This window comes from Trypanosoma cruzi, genomic scaffold (genome assembly GCF_000209065.1).
Source record: "Trypanosoma cruzi strain CL Brener 1047053516755 genomic scaffold, whole genome shotgun sequence".
NCBI lineage: Eukaryota > Euglenozoa > Kinetoplastea > Trypanosomatida > Trypanosomatidae > Trypanosoma > Trypanosoma cruzi.
The window spans coordinates 20,527-38,892 of record NW_001849371.1 but is presented as its reverse complement, the minus strand read 5'-3'; the positions used below and the strand labels follow the sequence as shown (position 1 = coordinate 38,892).

Sequence of the window (18,366 nt, the reverse complement as noted above, 5' to 3'; positions counted from 1 at the left end):
GGCGGCAACTTCCTATGTATCTGACAAATTTTCGAAATGCTTCATCGGTGTAATTCTTAATTTCAGTCCGCTTCGCAAAATGATTCGTTACCGGAAAACGACGAGCATCCACATTTAATAACGGTGGCGGAATAGAAAAGAGACGATTATTCTCTCTAAAATCTTCAACTCTCATTGTGGCAGACATGATAACTAATTTTAGAGGCTTTATATTCGTTTTTGACACAATACCATTATGTTTTCTCAGTTCCTCCAAGTGAAGATCATTTCTTAATGGTAAAATCCGCGACAAAAGACCAATCAAAATATCCCCTGCGAGACTCCTTTCATGCGCCTCATCAACCACAACAACACTGTATTTTTTTAATAGGAAATCCGATTGAATCTCCTTCAAAACAATACCTTCGGTAGCAAACTTCACTTTAAAATTTTCTGAAAGATTATTATCATATCGCACATGATAACATACCATTCCTCCAAATGAAGTATTTAATTCTTCGGCTACACGTTTTGCCATTGAAACTGCTGCCACGCGCCTGGGTTCCGTAATCAGTATCGCTCCTTCCCTTCCAAAGACTGAACCCTTTGGATCACCATATCCACATTCCCACAAAAACTGGGGAATTTGTGTCGTTTTCCCGCTTCCTGTCTCACCACATATAAGAACACAGGTGCGAGAACTATTATTGATTGCCTCAACAATTGCTTGTTCTTCCCGTAAAACGGGAAGATCTTTCCTGGTCTTTTCGATTTCAGGGTTGCGACAGACTAAAATATGCACATTTTTCGGAGCATATTTTGCAAGCTCTTTTGTTTCTCGATCGATAGCTTCTTGAACTTCTTCTTGTATTTTTTCATCCAATGCGCGACCTATTTTCAAGTTGGAAACATAATTCTCGTGTGCAATAAAAGACTTCTGTTTCTGAAACGCCTCCTCTACCTCTCTTTTCTGTCGGATGCATTCTTGTAAAGCAAACATTGCCTTTCTTCTTTCTGCTTTTTTTTCCTTTTGAAGCGCAATTTCCTTTTTCACAAAAGCCTTGTGTTTTTCTACAGTAGCCTTTACCAGAGAAAGTTGTTCCTCTGCCACTTTTAGCCGTGCATTCTTTTCCTTTTTAATTTCATGTTTTTCCTTCTTTTTTTGCTCTCGAGTTGTTGACAACACTCGAGGCAATGGTGTTGAAAGCCCCAAATCCTCAAACCGAATTGGCTTTTTAGGAGGCATAGCGCCGCTCCCTAAAACCCATAATAAAATTTAAAAAAATAAAAAAAATAAGATGCCCCGCAAATATAAAAAAATAATATATATATATTGCAGAAAAAATGTATATAAGAAAAAAATCAAAAATATTTTTCTATATTTACATATGCAAAAATAATTTCATTTTTTTTGTTTTTCGTTCATCTATTTCATGCTCTTCATTTTCCGTAAATTTTCATTTTATTCCAATTATATTTTAATAATAATAACAATAATAATAATAATAAATGGATAAAAACAAATTAAAAAGTTTATTACTTCAAACCCCCTTCAATTAATAGCTATTTTTGGGAGTTTTGCTTCTGTAAAGCCTTTTTAGCAGCTTTTGCAGCTCGCTTTGCAGCCAAATCATTTGCAGCGGAAGATATTCCATCTTTCGATAAAGACTTCAAATATTGAGCTTTAGCACCCAAATGATTAACTTTTTCTCGCCCATCCGGAATATAAATAAGAACCTTTTTGGGTGTTACAGAATCCACAATGTAATATCCCCGACGTTCAATTTGGATTGTATCACCCTTTTTAAGAGTCTGAACGGCTTCCTCTGCGTATACCTCCTGAGTAAACTTTGTTACTGGGGCTATAATGTCATCAATTTTTTCTTCAAGATCTGGTTTTTTCTTTGTAAGAAGGTGATCATATTCAACCAGCTCCATCACCTCCGCATTCGGACTCTCGGGAACCCAAGTTAACTTATACTTCGTTTTTTTCACATCACCTTCAAGATGTAAAACGATATCGGCATCCGTAATTAAAGATGATTCTCCGGATGAGCGAATATTTTTAATGTACGCATTTCCCCAATCCATCAACGTAATCTCTTCGCCCTCCTTGAGAAGAGCAACGTCTTCTGTATCAAGGAAAATAACATCGGATTTAAAATATTTTTTAGTACCCATATCTGGAACTTTCTTATGAAGAAGTTTTTCACACTCTTGAAGATGGATTTGTCCTTCCACGGCGCAACGCACCTTCAATGAATTCGATACAACAGTATAGCGTGGGACAGAGGGATCTAGAATTTGAGTATTCAAAAACCAGAGCTTTGTCCATTCCATAAAATTAACTGTCTTTGACATACCTTGTGCCTGAACAAACTTTCTTAACGCGTTCATTTTTAATCCACGTCGAACCAACGCACGAACCGTTGGAAATCGAGGATCATCCCATCCATCTACTACACCGTTCTCCACAAACTGAGTCAGCTTTCGCTTTGACATAACAGTGTACTCCATATTTAGTCTTGAAAAATCCTCCACTATTGGTTTTCGTATGTTCAAAGCATCACAAAACCAATAATACTGATCATTGCGATCATGATACTCATTGGTTCTCAAGGCGTGCGTCACCCCTTCAATGGAATCAATAATTGGACAAGCAAAATCATATGTCGGATAGGCCTTATACTTCGTTCCTTGTCTAGCATGAGGGGTTTCATTCACTCGATAAATCACAGGATCTCTCATGGCCTTATTTTCATTATCGACGGAAATTTTCGCCCTCAAACAGGTTTCTTGGCCCTCAGCACTTCCTTTTTTCATTTCGTTCCATAGGCGTTTTGTCTCCTCTACCTCTATGTCACGATACCGTGTGGGAACCCCATCAAATCTACACTTCTGCATCTCTTCCCGTGGTGTTTTATCACAATATGCAAGACCTTTTCCAATAAGTTCTTCTGCTTTTTCATACATAAGGTCCATGTAATCTGAAGAAAATGTCGGGCCGATATCCCATGAAATCCCAAGAGTTGCTATATCATCTAAAATAGCCTGCTCAAAATGACCCCTTTCCTTAGAAGGATTGGTATCATCAAAGCGAAGAACAAGCTTTCCCTTAAACTTGGATGCAAGCATACTGTTTATTAGTGCTGCCTTTGCATGCCCAATGTGAAGGAAACCACTGGCCTCAGGAGGAAATCGAGTCACAACCTTTCCTTCTTCAGCGTTTGTTAGGATAAGTTTATCAGACTCCACATTCGCATTTGGGGCCGACATATATAAGTTTTTTTGAAAAGAATGAGTCCCGTTTATAAGCAATGGCCCTAAAAAAATAAACTCACCAAACTGTTTTAAAAATCTAAACATAAAACTCAAAAAAAAAAAAAAAAAAAAAAAGCGAGAGAAAGAAAAATTTGAGCATGTGTAAAAAAAAAAAAAAAAAAACGTAATTATTATTATTAATAAATAATATTATTAATATTATGATTAATATTACTATTATTATTAATTATTATTACTATTATTAATAATGTCGCTATTATTATTATTATTATTATTATTATTATTATTATTATTATTATTATTATTATTATTATTATTATTATTATTATTATTATTATTATTATTATTATTATTATTATTATTATTATTATTATTATTTGCTGGATCAATACAAAATTTCTGCTTTTAAAGGAAATTCTCCGGATGGTGCCAAGCTTGATAAAAAAAAAGGAAGACACATTTGATTTTTCGAGGTAATTCTTATCGAGAGTGCTTCAATTTGTCCTCTCTCTTTTTTTTTTTTTTTTTTACTTTTTTGGGGGTTCTTTTAAGCAATTTTTTGCTTGATTCGTAGTTGTCAAAAAATTTAAAATTCCATTTTTGAAAAAGCTTTTCTGTTAAAAAGCCTTTTTATTTATTTATGGATATTACCTGAAAACTATTTTTATCGCTAATATAATAATAATAATAATAATAATAATAATAATAAATAAATAAATAAATAAATAAATAAATAAATAAATAAATAACAACAATAATAATAATAAAAAAACAAATAAATAAAGGCCGCCGCGTGACTGAAATCATGATTACAGAAGTGAGAACAAAAGGAGCAACAAGAACCCCTACCATCCGCTATTCTTATCCGGCGCTTCCTCCCCCAAAAAACGCCGCGCCCCAACAAGCCCGCGGGACGCCGCGACCAAGAACCGCCAAAACGAACGTTCGAAAACCGAAAAGGAGCGACGCCCACCGCCGGGCACGGGCCGCGACGGGGTTTGGCGCGGTTTCGCCCGTTTGTGCGCGGCGCCGGCGGGTGGTGGGACCTCTGTTTGCTGACGTCTTAGGTAGTTTCTTTTTTCCCGCCCCGCGGGGGAAGCCCATTTCTCTGTAATCTTCCCACTCGCCTCTTTTCTTTTTTTCTTTTATCCTTTTTGGCGGGCAGGGGGAGTAGCAATGTTGCGAATGTGTCGGCGTTTGGCGATGAAGTACGCTGACTTGGAGCTGACCACTCGGGGTGAATTTCCGCATGGCATGAAGGAGCCTGGATTTGTAAAGAAATTGGACCAAAATATTCCGTGGTATTTTTCCACATACCGGTCAATGTACCATTGGCCAATAACCGGTGATAATTGGAGCGACTTGAATGAGGCGGAGAAGCATCATGATCTTCACATGTTTTATACTTTAGCGTGGTGGAAATTGGGGGAAGGTATCTTTGACGCGAATGATGAGGACAATTAGTGAAAAATGCTGTTGTGTTTGTGATTTATTCGGAATAGGAGACATGTATTTTTATTTTTTATTTTTTTTTTTTTGGTCTCTGCGTGAAAATTTTTATTGTTGCTCTTGTGTTTGTTGTTGGAAAACTCGGAAATTTAATTCTTAATTCTTTTTTTTTTTTTTTTTTATTGTTTTAGATAGTTTTATTTATTAGCCATTTTATACTTTTTTTGGCATTACAGCAATGTTACGAAGATGTATGAGATCATTATATCGTTATCAGGAGTTTGAAATGTCAAAGAATGCAAATTATCCTTTTCACTATGCGAGAGAAGCACCCAATACATCAGTGTTTCCTCAACATCAGTTAAATTTTTGGATGTTCTGGGGCTGGGGCAGGCAAGAATTATGGATAGATCGTGATACCCGGAAGTACGAGACAACCTGGGAAATGCTTCGACGTTTACTTTTGTGGTTATTTCCATGTTACTTCATCTTTCCATTTGGCTTGCCTAAGTGGATTGCGACTCACTATCATGGCGAATATGGTGAAAAACCTTTTCTAGACTATACAATGCATTATCCAATGGATAATCATTACATTGAATTCGGAGGCAGTGTGCTAGACGCGGAGTGGTTGCGTCACATACACTCAAAGGAGTCTTACTAATTTTCATTACTATTATTATTTATTTATTATTTATTTATTTATTTATTTATTTATTTATTTATTTATTTATTATTTATTTATTTATTATTTTGCAAAATGTTTTGATTTTGCAGTGATTTTTTTTTTTTTTTTTGGGGGGGGGAATGCGTCAAATGGCGTTGTTTTTATTAGGAGTATAGCGGTGGTAGTATTTCTATTTGTGGTAACATTGGTTTTTAGTATGTGTTATTTATATTTAGCTTATTGGAAGCGGGGTGTTTTTTTTTTTTTTTTTTTTTTTTTGTACGAGAAAATTGCCTAGTTTTTGTTATATGACTGTGTAACAGAATGCTCAAAAATTATTATTAGCATTAGTAGAATTAGTATTATTATTATTGATATTGTTATTATTAATATTTCACCCTATATCTTTTGCTTACCTTTGCAAAGGAATTAATAATTATTATTACAAATATAAATATAATTATAATTATAAAATAAAGATGATATTGTGCTGTTGTTATATTACTATTATTATTTATTTATTTATTTATTTATTTATTTATTATTTATTATTTATTTATTTATTTTACTTGTATATTTTTTTTCTTATTGGATGCTGTTAGTTTATTATATGATATGAGGAGTATAAGGGGTGTTTGCTGCTTTTCTAGTTTATACACAACCCAATTTAGAGTACATGCAACATATGACGTAGCTCCATTGAGCCACAAAGAGCTTTTTTCGATTTATCAGAATTGGGACAAAACACGTGATGAATTGGATCTTTTGGAAGAGGTGGAAGAAAGAATTTCCAAATGGAAACTTAATAAATGGGAAATGCGAATTCCTCCTCTACTTACTGCACGTGAAAAAGAGTTAATGCGTCAACAACAAGAACTACTTAAGAGTATATTTTTTGACTGGGGAAAGTGTCGAGATGCGTTAAACAAGGATCTTGAATTGATTTCCTCCATTACTGGATTACCAAAGGGAACAGTTAGAGAAAAGAATCGGGCATGGCTTCAAGAAGAAGCGGCAAAACTGCGTTGGGTAGGGGAAGTTAGCAAGGCAACTCGATTGCGTGACGCTTTTTTGCGTTTAGAAGTTTATGGATCAAGGGATCACAGACTTTTAGAGAGACTATGCTGCATTTATGGACTTGGCTTACAGGGCTCGTTTGAGAGTGCGTTTTCAAACTACATTGTGGAGGATCCTATCACCAAAAAAATATACGTTGATGAAAAAAATTCATTTCGTGATCTTCTAGCCTATATTATTCATACATATCCTCAAATTGATATCATATATGATTTTCTTGGGTTTAACTTTATTGGGGGATATCGTTCATCGCTGCGTCGTTACCTTGAGTGTATGGTTTCCCGATCGACAGAGGGGGAAAAAATACCAGGTCGTTTAGTATTTGGAAGAGGAAAACCTGCTGAAATTCTTTTTGATTTTGGTAATAGCAATGAATCATTGGTTTCTGGCGAATGCACACAAGGTTTTCCCGATTTTGTTTTTGTAAAGGGATCAGATATGACCCTTATTATTATTGCGTCGGAGAACTCATGGCTCCGAAATCGTCAGTTGCCCCATAGAAAACAGATGGAAGGTATTGCAAGGCGTGCTAGTTTTGTTTTGGGTATCCCATTTTCGGAGGTGCGTGTTCGAAACCTTCTTTTGCCCCCGACTTACCTTGACAAAGATTCTATTGTTCGAATCAATGAGGCGGTTCTTGGGTTATCAAAGGAAGAGCAGCGAAATTTGGCTCCCTGGCTGGAAATGTATCAGAAAGAGTTGGATTCCAAAGACGTTGATTTTTGTTCTTTGATGAAATCAACAAATGAGGAGGAGTGGCTTACATTGTAGTTACTCATTGATACTATTCACTCTGAAGAAAATGTTTAAATTTGTTTTACATTAATGCATTCTGCGGAATCATCATATGAAATATACCTTTTTTTTTTTTTTTTTTTTTTTTTTTTTTTAATGGATTTGATCATTTGGTGATTATTTTTCTTTTATAATATATTTTATTTATTATTTTGTTTTGTTTATATCCTTTTTATTTTTTTTTTATTATTTATTGTTGTTGTTATTTCTATTATTATTACTTTTTCTCTTTTTCTTTAATACGCATATTGTTACGTTTATTTATTTTTTTTTTTGTCATTATTTAAAGACCATGTCAGTGACAAAACACACATGCGTGGTAAGGGTGAATCTCTTTCTTTTTCTGCCGGATACTTCTGAATACCAGGAGTATGGATCGGTTGGTTGTGTTATAGTTGGCACGCTAAATAGCCCGCCGTTGTACAAATTAGGGTGCTATAACGAGAAAAACGAGTATATATGTACTGCGAACATTACGACTAACAACGAAACCGGTGCCTTTATTGCATTGCAAGCAGGAGGATATATTTCTTTTAAAGATGAGCAAGGCAAAACCTGGTCTATGCAATTTGAAAGTGAAAATCAAGCAATTGAATTCTGCTGTCACGTAGTTGTGGCAATGTATGGGGCGTCAGGCCATCCAGATCAAAGTATTCTTGCATGTGATGTTGCCATTGGAAAATGTGATCGTACCGTATTTGCCAACGATATAGTAAAGGTGCGTTATCAAAGTTGGGTAGTTCAATTTGAAGCGTATGGGAGCGAGCTTCCTATTCTTGGAAGCAAATTGGATGGCAATTTGCAGGCTGATAAACCGTGCACCTTAACTATTCCCGCTAATCATATGAGTGTTACTCCTGAAATGAAAGGGTTTGAGGGGATGGTTATAGGAATGGGGGAAGAAGGATCTCGTGTGATCATTGTTCCTGTTCGAGCAAAACGTGGTAGCGGACCATCAGTGCACATGTGTTTTTATACTCATTTGGTGAAGAAAAAGGATCTTTCCCATGTGGCGCAAGTTGGTACCTCTGTCGCAGTGCCTTTGGATAAAAATTCATCTTTGCAGGTAATGGATGAATCTAGATTAGTGTTTTCAAATAAAAAAGATCATGCTATTCCATGCCCAAAATCTCCACCACCAGGTTTTAATAGAGAACAGTTATTGATTGTGGATCGAATGCGCGACCAAGTTCAAGTGCTTTTTCAACAGCTACAGGAGGCTCGACGACAGCTCGATGTATTGTTGAATGAAGTTCGAACTTTTGAACGAAGTGCAAAACCGCAAAGTTTGGCAAGTGCGCAATTGGAACATTCCATTCAGAAGCTTTTGGCTGACACAGAAGAAGGGAAAGAATTACTCTCCCAGAAGGATTTAACTCTGAGGCAAATGGAGGAAAAAAATAAAGAATTGCAGAATAAAATTGACAAGTTTAGCAAAACCGCCAATTTACTTGCAGAAGAGAAGAAAAGCACCATTAATTCCTCCAACGAAGAAAAGTTGGATATGGATCGAAGAATAGCCCAAAACCAGGAAAGGTTGACACGCTTACAGTCGGAGCGAGAGGATGTTGCCCGCCATCTTTCAACTGTAAAGCGTCTTCTTCAGGTTGCTGACCAAGATATTAAAACTGAAAAGCAGAATCTTCAATTGGCATTGGTTGAATTTCAAACAAACGAGTCCAAACTTTCGGCTGTTGAAGAAACATACACTGGGGAACAAGCCAGACGAAAACTTCTGGAGTCAAAAGTCATCGTTCTTGGTGATCAACTTCGCTCCCTCTTGGAGGAAGTTCGTGTAAAAGAAGGTCAGATGGAGGAAAGAAGAAAAAAGATTGAAACTGACAAGCTACATTACATGCAATTAATTGAGGACGAAAGAAGTAAAGCGGCTGAAGAAATGCGTGAGTTACGACAGGAATTTATTGACGAATTGTCTACACGTGACAGACGTTATCAGGAGGAACGTCAAAGAGTTGCACATAACGCTTTTGAAAGAGGTCATTTTCAGGGCATAGAGGAGGGGCAGAATGAGGCGTTGTTTGAAGCAGATGCGGCTACGCAGCATCTTGCTCTCACTGTTCAGCGCCACGAAGCGGAAGTGAACGGCATACGTATTCGCTTAAGGAGTGCAAAAGAAAAAAACGAAGCTGACGCTTGTCGATTGACATCCCAAGCTTCAGCACTTCATGGGGCGATTGACAATCTAATGGGAGAAAATTCACAGATGGAAACAGAGTTTGACTCATTGAAGAGTGCAAAGGAGTCTGTTGAAGATGATGCCTTTCAAGAACTTAGGCATGCCATCGAGCAGCTATCAGTTGCCGTGGGACGACAGGATCTCCTTGCAATAATACACTCTTTACGAGTCAAAAGGGATGTTAGCTATGCATTTGAGACACAAAGAGAAGCAGAACGAAAACGAATTTTAAAGGAGGAACAGAAGGAGGTTTATGAGTGGGTTTCTGGAGTGGTTGATGGAAAATCTGTTTCGTTTCCTAGTATGCGCGCACAGTATTTGACTGAGCCACTGCTTCCGTACGTTCCAGATGTTCCTTTCTTGAATGAAATGGAGCCATCGGAAAAAATTTTTGATTCAAAAGTTCAGGATGAAGTAAATAAACAGGAACTTCTTCTTCGGTTTGATCCGGATGAAATGGATCGTCGCTATCAGGAGCTTTTGTCGGAGCTGACTTGTAAGAATCCTGTTCTAGAACTAGACCTAAAAAAGAATTCCTCAAAGTCGCTGTATGATGCCCCGTCAGCAAACAGTTTGTCTCAGACCCAAGATAGAAAAACCGTTTATGAGGGCACTCGTAACTCACCATCTTTAGAATTGACGGCAAACACTCCAAAGATAGATCAACAGAAGGTAAAGGAAGAGGGTGTTTCATCGCAGGCATTGTCATCCCAAACTGGGGTTCAGGTCTTTGTTTTAAAGCAAGAGGAAGGTGATTTTGGTCCCCTTGTAAAGCCTGATATCACTGTGGAGAAGGTGCAAGAGCCATCGCATGCCATTTCTCCCAAAGATGGAGTATCAGAGAGAACTCTGGCGGAGAAAAAGTGTCCGTCCATCACCTCGACCTCTTCTGGAAAGCCAACTTCAGTTCATCAGATCAAGGGGCCTGAAAAACAAATAGCACCTCCACAAAATCGAGGGGTGCCTTCTCGAGTTTGGAGGCCTAATTTCAGTGATTCAGATTCTGACATTAACGCTCCGGTGTTATCTAAGGAGGCTGCAATGCGCAGCTCGACGAAAGTGGCTCCGCAAAAGAGGTCTTTATTTGATGATAGTGATTCCTCTGATGGCTCAATAAAGTAACTTTTTAACGCGGCTGAGCCAAGAACTGTTTGGATTTGCACAGTTTTCTTGGTATAAATACATCTTTTTGTGTGTGTTTAGGGTTTGTTTGCTGAGGGCGGTTGAGATTTTGCTATGACAACGAGAAATCCAAACGGGATTTTGCTTCTGCTTTATCGTAGTTTTTGAACCGATTCAGGGATGAAGGATCTATCCCATTACCCAATTTGTTGAATTTTGTTTGTTGTTGGAGGGAATTTTATATTTTTGATTATTATTATTATTATTATTATTTTTTTTTTTTTTTGTGTGTGTGTGCATCTATTTATGTATGTGTTTCTCCAACTTTACATTTCGATTAGTCTACGCTTTTCATTTTTATTTTTATTTTTTTATTTTTTTTTTCCCTTTTGTTTTCTTCGAATACATTCTGTTCTCCAAATTACGGCAAAAAGTGCCCTCGGACACCATGGGGCTTTAGTGAGCCCCGGCAACACGTGGGTGGTCCGGGCGCTGTTTGATTCCGTCAGTCCTGCGCCAACAACCACGACCGCGTGAGGGAAACGCGGCTGGTTCTTGGATTCTCCCGACAATGATGGGCAACTGACACTGACCGGCATCACGGTGAGGTGGACGGTGGGATTGTCAGGGGAGCAATCTCCAGTTCGGGTCTTCGACTTCTTTTGGAGGACCTGGGGGCAAAACATGGAGTAATCCCTTTGGCTCTAGGATCAGGGAACAATATCCCATTTATATACATATTTGTTTCGTTTGGTTATATATATATATATATATTCGTGGTAGTTGCTATTGTTATTCTTGACTTTTTTTTTTTTTTTTTGATATTTTATGCGCATTGCTACTTAAGGGAATTTTCAAAAGATCCCTATCTGGGAAGGAACCGATGTTTCGTAGGGCAATTCTTCTTGGGTGCAGCGCTGCGAAAACTCCATGGAGTGAATGTAGTAATGCTCAACTTGTGGATGCTGTGAAGTCCCGCAAAATTTCATTTTATGGCTTGGAACAGGCATTGGAGCCTGATTACAGGCGTGCCATTGAGGTGCGTCGTGAGGTGGTCTCCGAAATTGCTTCGCAGCAGCCAGAAGCCAAGAAAAAACAGAGTGCTCTGCATACTATCCCCTTTGAGAATTATGACTGGAACAAGGTTGTCGGTCAAAACTGTGAAAATATCATAGGATATGTACCAATTCCGCTTGGTGTTGCCGGGCCAATACTTATTGACGGAAAGGAGTACCCTATTCCTATGGCTACAACGGAGGGGGCGCTTGTAGCTAGCACCCATCGTGGCGCTCGAGCCATAACACGATCTGGTGGTTGCAAGACGCTTTTGTTAGGTGAGGGCATGACAAGGGCTCCCGTGGTGGAGCTTCCATCTCTGGAGGAGGCGGGAAGGCTTCATAAGTACTGTAATGAAAATTTCTTATCACTAAAGGAGGCTTTTGAGTCCACAACGCAGTATGGGAAGCTGAATTCGCTAAAGTGTGTTTTGGCAGGACGAAAGGCGTATCTCCGGTTCCGTGCGACCACGGGTGATGCAATGGGAATGAACATGATCACAAAAGGTGTGGATAAAGCCTTGTCAGTCCTGCAGCAGCATTTTCCTTCAATGGAGATCCTTGCTTTATCAGGTAATTATTGCACAGACAAGAAACCATCAGCGGTAAACTGGATTGATGGACGTGGAAAGTCGGTCGTAGCAGAGGCTACATTGCTTGCTGACGTCGTTGAAGACACCCTGAAATGCACAGTTGACAGCCTTGTATCGCTTAACATTGATAAGAATCTTGTTGGTTCAGCTCTGGCTGGGTCTGTTGGTGGATTCAACGCACAGGCTGCGAATGCCGTTGCGGCCATTTTTATTGCGACAGGGCAGGACCCAGCGCAGGTGGTGGAGTCTTCAATGTGCATTACGACCATGTCAAAGGTGGGCAATGATCTTCTTATCTCCGTCACAATGCCAAGCATTGAGGTTGGTGTTGTTGGAGGGGGGACAGGACTGGCGGCGCAGAGAGGCTGTTTAGAGTTGATTGGGTGTGGCGGCCCGAGCAAGGAATCACCGGGTACAAATGCACAGTTGCTTTCTCGTGTCGTCGCTGCGGGTGTACTTTCAGCTGAGCTTTCTCTCATGTCTGGCTTGGCCGCGGGTCATCTCCTAAGCGCCCACATGCGCCTGAATCGCAAAAAGAAGTGAAGAGGGAAAAAACAAAAAACACGCTGATCAACCCCATCTTCACACTCATACAAATTCAGGAGAGAAAAAAAAAAAGTGAAATGAAATTTTAATTGAAGGGCGTTCTGGGAGGAATGCAGGCCGGGGAACGAAGAAAGGGTGATGAAAAGAAGGAAGAAACTTAATAATAATAATAATGCTCTACAAACTCCAAATGCAAAAAAAAAAAAAAAAAGCAAAGCAGGAAAAAGAGGCCGCGGACAATGAATAATTATTTTTGGTTGTGCAAGTGTAAACTGATGAGGGGATCGCCAGAAAGGTGGGGTGATTGAAGAAAAGGATAATAAACACAAAGAATAATAATAGGAAGTGATCTTTGTGATGAAACTCTGATCGCTCCTTTGGTGATGTGATCATCGGGAATGTGTCGCCTCTGTATCTTGATGGTTTGTCTGTTGGCACGCATCGTTTGAAGAAAGGCAAACGGACGGCGTGCGACGAGGTTTTTATCTTGGAAACTCATTCTACCTATTGTTGATGATGATGGAGCTTCCTGTTGCCCGGCGAGAGGCTGTGAATATTTTCGATTCACACGTACTAGCCTTCAAGTGGCGGTGACGTTTTTGAATGGAATGCGGCGGGTGTTCTTTGGATAGGAGCTAATTTTATTTGCGTTGTGATCTTGTTTTTTCCTTTTGTTGTTATTGTTGTGTTCTTGCGTTTTTCTCTAAATGGGAGGATTTGGGCATTGTGAGTGAAGAGGATGGCGTGGACGGAGAGGAAAGAAATAGAGAGGGGGAAAAAACGGAGCATGAATTTTTGGGTGAGGGGTTTGCAAGAGACATAGCCTCATAACTCCTTAGGGAACCACCTTTTTTGAAATCCATTTGGTTTTCTTTTCTTGGCCTCCTGTCTGGTGACCCGGGCGAACTCTTTTCCCCGCCGTCTTGATTCTATGCATTCATCATCAATACTAACGAAAATAGCCTTTGATGAAACAAAATACGACACACACAAACACAAACGCACACGCAGTGAAGAAACATTTTAAGGCGACTCATGTCTTCATCGGCGATATTGTTTGTGGGGAATCTGCCCGCAGTCACGAATGCCCAATACCTTGAGCGTCTTTTTTATGCCTACGGCGAAGTGAAAAATGTGAAGATGCACCAGGAAGGCATCCATCCATACGCAGAAGTGACGTATGGTGCTGTGGATGACGGGGACTCTGCGATAGCAGCGCTCCATGGTAACTACTGCGCGTCAAAAGACCTTCCTCTAGTAGTTTTATACCACCGCAGTAGTCCAATGGTCTCGGAATACGGTCTTAAGGTGGGAAAAGAGTACGCTGCTGCCTTTGCAGAGAATCGTGACCCTTTGCCCATACCGTTAGAGGCCTTCGATGAGAAGTTTGAGCGAACCGACGTACCACCTCCACCTTCAGAGAGAGAAATCTTTGAAGGATCCAACTGGAGTAGCTACAATAACGCATCACATGATGTCGGCGGAAATTTTTAATTTTTTACCGTTTTATTATTATTATTATTATTTATGTGTTCTCTATCTAATTTGCAATATGCCGCAGTTTTTGTGAAATGGATGCTTTACAGATGGGGGGGGGGGGGGAAAAAGAGAAAATGATTTCAATTCTTATTCACTTTTATGGGCACCAGTTACATGCGCGCTGCGACTGAATGAAAAAAGAAAAGAAAAACGTGTTTTTTTTTTTTGTTTCTTTTCTTCTTCTTCATTGCCTATTGTATCATACGAGAAATAATGACCGATGATCCTGCTTCCACGGTGCCGTTACTGAACCCCGATGAAAGGGCAATGGCTTATGGATTGCGGGGGTTTGAGATCTCCCGAAGGCCATACAAAGCAGCAACACCTGAAGGATGCATTCCAAAACAACGCTGGGGGTCGGCACCGCGGGGCGCTGTTGTTTACCTAAATCCGGGCTCTGGATCATTCCAGGATGTGCTTGCGCCGTCGCCCCGCGGCAGTTTATTATTGTATTCGAAGAGAGAATTGAGTAGTGAAGAAGAGACAAAAGTTAATGGGGATGTCCCTGGCATCCCTGGGGTGAAAAAACCGTCGTTGGGGCAACTACGTGCAACCGCAATAGCAGGAAATGAAATAGCATCATCTTGTATCTACGCAACCGGGATTGTTGTTTCTGCGGCTGGACGTTTGGCCTGTTTTTCTTCATTACTTGTTTCTGTTGTGTTGTACCTTTTTCGTTGGGTTTACACGGAGATGTTTGGACCCCAACCTACGAATGGTGGTACATACAACGCCTTGCGGAAGGCTTTTGACAAAAACTGGGCATCGCTGGCGGCTATTCTATCAACACTTAGCTACGTTGCAACCGCGGTGACCAGTGCTGCATCTGCTGGGGACTATCTTCAATTTCAATGGAATGCTATGCCGTCGAAATCGATTTCTATTGGTATTCTTATTTTTTTTGCCGTGGTAAATTTATTTGGCATGAGAGAGTCCTCCTACGTAGCATCACTAATTTTTTTGCTTCATCTCTTGATTCTTTGTGTGCTAGTTCTCTCCGCCCTCGTGTACGTCTGCAGAGATGGTGGAAAAGTGCTTCGTGATAGCTGGAACTCTCCCTCTTTAGCTGCTAATCCGTATGATCAATGGATCACTTGTATTTTTTTTGGTTATTCCAGTGCGTTATTGGGAGCGACAGGCTTTGAATCCAGTTCCAACTACATTGAGGAACAAGGCGAAGGCGTGTATCCAAAGACCCTTCGTAATATGTGGTTTCTTGTGACTGTGATTAATCCAACTTTGATGATACTGGCTATAGGTGTTATTCCCATTGAGGTTTTAGTAAGGAATGCTGATTTTAGTTTGGCTCTATTAGCCCAGATAGCTGTGGGAGATTGGTTAAAAGTGATCGTGGTATTTGATGCGGCGTTTTCCTTATCCAGTGCTGTTCTTAGCGCATACGTCGGTATCCAAGGCCTTCACCGACAACTGGCCCGTGATCACGTCATGCCTGCATTTTTTTTATCTGTAAATCGTTGGGGCGGAAGTAATCATTTTATCATTGTTGGCTTTTGCTTAGTATCATGTTCGCTTCGTCTTCTTGTTGACGACATGTCTTCCCTTGGAGGTGTCTGTGCCGTTGCTTTTTTAAGTGTACTGATGCTTTTGTGTTTAAGCAGTCTTTTCCTCCAGTACAGGCGCGGCAGATTGCGTGGAAATCTAATGATTCACCCCTTTGTTGTGTTATTGGCACTTTTTTTGGTGACGGCGGGTTTCGTTGGCAACGTCATACGCGCTCCCCGGAATGCCATGTACTTTGCCATTTATTTTTTTATTTTTTTGTTTGTTGTGTCCGTTACAAGGCTGCGGGTTTCTCTTTCTCGGGTGTTGCACGACCTCATCCCCAGCAGCTGCCATTGGGCAAAGGAGAAAATGGGCGACATTGTTGCATCGATGCGGCATTGTCCCGTAGTGTATTTTGCGAAGCATGCTGATATTAACGTGCTGAATAAAGCCATCCAGTACATTGTGGACAATGAAGATACACACATGGTAAAAGTCATCCACATGGTGGGACGTAGTCTTCCACCCACTGCCAGCTCGGCCTCTCTAAAACAATATGGCTCGGAGAGAGATGTACACAAAGACAAGGAGGAGAGCGCGGAATCTTTTTTACGCTTGGAGGATGAAAATGAGTTGACAACGATGCGCGAACTGGAACAAAGCTGTGCCATCATTGATCAACTCTACCCAAAACTCACAATTGAGCTCCTTTTTGTACTTGCCCCATTCACCCCGAGAGTTTTTTACGAAATTTCGACTGAGCTTAACGTGCCACGCGAACTTATGTTTATGGGTTGCCGTGGCGATTGCTTTTCACAGATTTTGGATCAATTTGATGGCGTGCGTGTCATCAATTACTGAGTATTGAGTAAACATAGATTTTTCTTGCGCGGCCTTTTCTTATTATTAATATTATTCCTTATTTTTGGTTACTTTTGTCTGTACTTCCTCAGACCTTTGCTTCTTTTTTTTTTTTTTTCTTTCTTTTTTGAACTTCCTCACCTCCTAAACAAACATATATAATACGTATTTATTTTTGTTTTACTGCTTTGTTTTATATAATATATAAGTATGTTATATATATATATATATAATGTTTGTATTGGTGTTTTTCTTGCTATTGTTTTATCTTGTTTTTCTTAACTTCTTTTCCATCCTGGGAACTTAACAAGGTTATCAATGAGTAGGGGTGTTTGCGTGCATCATGTCAAACGGCTCTAACGATCACACCGGCACTTCCCACGACCTCAACAACGAGTACAAAGCGTTATTGGAGGAGTTGCACGTGCTGCAGGCGGAGTGGCACAGTGCGGCGTCACGTAAGGCGGAACTGGAGGCATCTGTCGCCTCGGCTACCGCACAGAGCGACGCGGTGGAGCCCATTCGTTGTCGTCTTTTTGAGTTGCGGAAGGAATGTGCCTTGCTTAACCAGCGGAACGAATTCCTTCAGCTTCAGATAGATGAAGCGAAGGAGCTTTACAAACGTGCCTGTGGAGAATCATCTGTTCTCGTCGGGGATGCTTTAGAGGAGAAGGAAAAGTTGGAAGAAGAGTACATGCAGGTGATGCGTTTTGTTGACCAGTTTGACCCAAACCTTCAGGAGGACGCGGCGCTGCTGAGGGCTGCCCTTGCGGAGCAGCGCGTGGAGATGCGTGTGCTGCAAGAGATGCTGGATGCCGTCAAAGAGCCCATCGTGTCTGATTACTTTAGTGAGCCTCTGCAAAATTTCGGTGCGCTTCTCAGTTCACATCCCAACCCCTGCGTGGAAATTCAAATGGACGACGTCTTCATCCCGGTGCCGCACGGAAGACTGCGATTGCTTACCGGCCCCCGTGGCGATGGTCTGCAGCAGCTGCGGGACCGGCATAAGGTGACGGCATCTGTCGTCTGCTTTAACGATATGGTGGCGGTGAGGCTGCGAGGGCACAAGGCAGGCGTTGAAAACTGCGGAAATGACATTCGTCGTCTCTTGTCTCTTCAAGAAGAGCGGCATGAAATCCTGAAAGGGAAAGGGGAAAAGCAAAAAAAAAAAGAAGCAAAAAATACGCATACACATACAAGCAGAAAAAATTTCCCTACTTATTTTGTATCGTCTTGATTATTTAAATGTCATCTCAATTTCTTATCCCACCCCACCACTCATAACCGCCAGCGGAAAATGTTATGCAATATTAATAACCACCGCTCACTCTTCTTGGGCGTCTCTGTATTTCATTTTCTTTTTTTTTTTTTTTTTTTTTTTTTTACTTGTCACTCTTCCCAATTCTTGTTTTGTTTTGCTTTTGCGTTGAAGCTGGCGAACGTGATGGACGTGAACAGTGCTCGCGTGGAGAGGCTCCGCCGTGTCAACCGCTACAAGGCGGTGCAAGCGGAACTTGCCCTTCAGCGGGAAGAGGAGGAGATCCGGGCAAGTCGGGAAAGAAAGATGAACGCCGCTGCTCGCGACGAGGCGCTTGCAAAGCAGCTAGCAGAGGAGCAGCGTCTCGAATTACTGGACACCAAAATGCTTCAACTTGTTCGCGAATTTCCGGAGCTGCGGAACTTGGAGGCGCAGCTAAAACA

The 18,366-nt window shown here is 40.5% G+C and overlaps 11 protein-coding genes across 11 annotated transcripts, besides 31 other annotated features; 9 read left to right on the top strand and 2 right to left on the bottom strand.

Annotated features, from left to right (window-relative positions):
- On the bottom strand, positions 1 to 1,225 carry Tc00.1047053506831.79 (pre-mRNA splicing factor ATP-dependent RNA helicase, putative; the record flags this gene model as incomplete). Its single annotated transcript, XM_804142.1, has 1 exon — positions 1 to 1,225. A coding segment is annotated over one exon (1,225 nt), but the record flags the coding sequence as incomplete, so codon positions are not given.
- Positions 1 to 3,016: a sequence feature (heterozygous, Esmeraldo-like haplotype).
- Positions 1,246 to 1,276: a sequence feature (AT_rich).
- Positions 1,287 to 1,364: a sequence feature (AT_rich).
- Positions 1,459 to 1,488: a microsatellite.
- Tc00.1047053506831.70 (glutamyl-tRNA synthetase, putative) lies at positions 1,543 to 3,345 on the bottom strand (the record flags this gene model as incomplete). Its single annotated transcript, XM_804139.1, has 1 exon — positions 1,543 to 3,345. One exon carries the CDS (start codon positions 3,343 to 3,345, stop codon positions 1,543 to 1,545), a length of 1,803 nt encoding a protein of 600 aa, XP_809232.1.
- Positions 3,017 to 3,683: a sequence feature (areas merged during assembly that could not be assigned to a particular haplotype. This can correspond to areas where the two haplotypes were merged or to regions with more than two copies in the genome that were merged during assembly.).
- Positions 3,353 to 3,391: a sequence feature (T-rich).
- Positions 3,404 to 3,459: a sequence feature (AT_rich).
- Positions 3,460 to 3,639: a microsatellite.
- Positions 3,684 to 6,270: a sequence feature (heterozygous, Esmeraldo-like haplotype).
- Positions 3,773 to 3,798: a microsatellite.
- Positions 3,937 to 3,965: a microsatellite.
- Positions 3,966 to 4,045: a microsatellite.
- On the top strand, positions 4,438 to 4,725 carry Tc00.1047053506831.66 (hypothetical protein, conserved; the record flags this gene model as incomplete). Its single annotated transcript, XM_804141.1, has 1 exon — positions 4,438 to 4,725. The coding sequence occupies one exon, from the start codon at positions 4,438 to 4,440 to the stop codon at positions 4,723 to 4,725; it is 288 nt and encodes a 95-aa protein (XP_809234.1).
- Positions 4,772 to 4,799: a sequence feature (AT_rich).
- Positions 4,856 to 4,917: a sequence feature (AT_rich).
- Tc00.1047053506831.63 (hypothetical protein, conserved) lies at positions 4,949 to 5,374 on the top strand (the record flags this gene model as incomplete). The annotated part of the gene is made up of 1 exon (XM_804140.1): positions 4,949 to 5,374. One exon carries the CDS (start codon positions 4,949 to 4,951, stop codon positions 5,372 to 5,374), a length of 426 nt encoding a protein of 141 aa, XP_809233.1.
- Positions 5,390 to 5,460: a microsatellite.
- Positions 5,632 to 5,656: a microsatellite.
- Positions 5,712 to 5,771: a microsatellite.
- Positions 5,805 to 5,855: a sequence feature (AT_rich).
- Positions 5,888 to 5,967: a microsatellite.
- On the top strand, positions 5,993 to 7,225 carry Tc00.1047053506831.60 (hypothetical protein, conserved; the record flags this gene model as incomplete). Its single annotated transcript, XM_804138.1, has 1 exon — positions 5,993 to 7,225. The coding sequence occupies one exon, from the start codon at positions 5,993 to 5,995 to the stop codon at positions 7,223 to 7,225; it is 1,233 nt and encodes a 410-aa protein (XP_809231.1).
- Positions 6,271 to 7,262: a sequence feature (areas merged during assembly that could not be assigned to a particular haplotype. This can correspond to areas where the two haplotypes were merged or to regions with more than two copies in the genome that were merged during assembly.).
- Positions 7,263 to 18,366: a sequence feature (heterozygous, Esmeraldo-like haplotype).
- Positions 7,314 to 7,344: a microsatellite.
- Positions 7,366 to 7,403: a sequence feature (AT_rich).
- Positions 7,419 to 7,468: a microsatellite.
- Positions 7,542 to 10,568, top strand: Tc00.1047053506831.50 (hypothetical protein, conserved; the record flags this gene model as incomplete). The annotated part of the gene is made up of 1 exon (XM_804137.1): positions 7,542 to 10,568. The coding sequence occupies one exon, from the start codon at positions 7,542 to 7,544 to the stop codon at positions 10,566 to 10,568; it is 3,027 nt and encodes a 1,008-aa protein (XP_809230.1).
- Positions 10,818 to 10,841: a microsatellite.
- Positions 10,917 to 10,964: a microsatellite.
- Positions 11,323 to 11,343: a sequence feature (AT_rich).
- Positions 11,452 to 12,759, top strand: Tc00.1047053506831.40 (3-hydroxy-3-methylglutaryl-CoA reductase, putative; the record flags this gene model as incomplete). The annotated part of the gene is made up of 1 exon (XM_804136.1): positions 11,452 to 12,759. One exon carries the CDS (start codon positions 11,452 to 11,454, stop codon positions 12,757 to 12,759), a length of 1,308 nt encoding a protein of 435 aa, XP_809229.1.
- Positions 13,798 to 14,256, top strand: Tc00.1047053506831.30 (hypothetical protein, conserved; the record flags this gene model as incomplete). Its single annotated transcript, XM_804135.1, has 1 exon — positions 13,798 to 14,256. The coding sequence occupies one exon, from the start codon at positions 13,798 to 13,800 to the stop codon at positions 14,254 to 14,256; it is 459 nt and encodes a 152-aa protein (XP_809228.1).
- Positions 14,269 to 14,288: a microsatellite.
- Positions 14,515 to 16,665, top strand: Tc00.1047053506831.20 (amino acid permease, putative; the record flags this gene model as incomplete). Its single annotated transcript, XM_804134.1, has 1 exon — positions 14,515 to 16,665. The coding sequence occupies one exon, from the start codon at positions 14,515 to 14,517 to the stop codon at positions 16,663 to 16,665; it is 2,151 nt and encodes a 716-aa protein (XP_809227.1).
- Positions 16,766 to 16,794: a microsatellite.
- Positions 16,860 to 16,897: a microsatellite.
- On the top strand, positions 17,009 to 17,902 carry Tc00.1047053506831.10 (uncharacterized protein; the record flags this gene model as incomplete). The annotated part of the gene is made up of 1 exon (XM_804133.1): positions 17,009 to 17,902. The coding sequence occupies one exon, from the start codon at positions 17,009 to 17,011 to the stop codon at positions 17,900 to 17,902; it is 894 nt and encodes a 297-aa protein (XP_809226.1).
- Positions 18,019 to 18,049: a microsatellite.
- Positions 18,110 to 18,366, top strand: Tc00.1047053506831.5 (hypothetical protein, conserved; the record flags this gene model as incomplete). The annotated part of the gene is made up of 1 exon (XM_804143.1): positions 18,110 to 18,366. A coding segment is annotated over one exon (257 nt), but the record flags the coding sequence as incomplete, so codon positions are not given.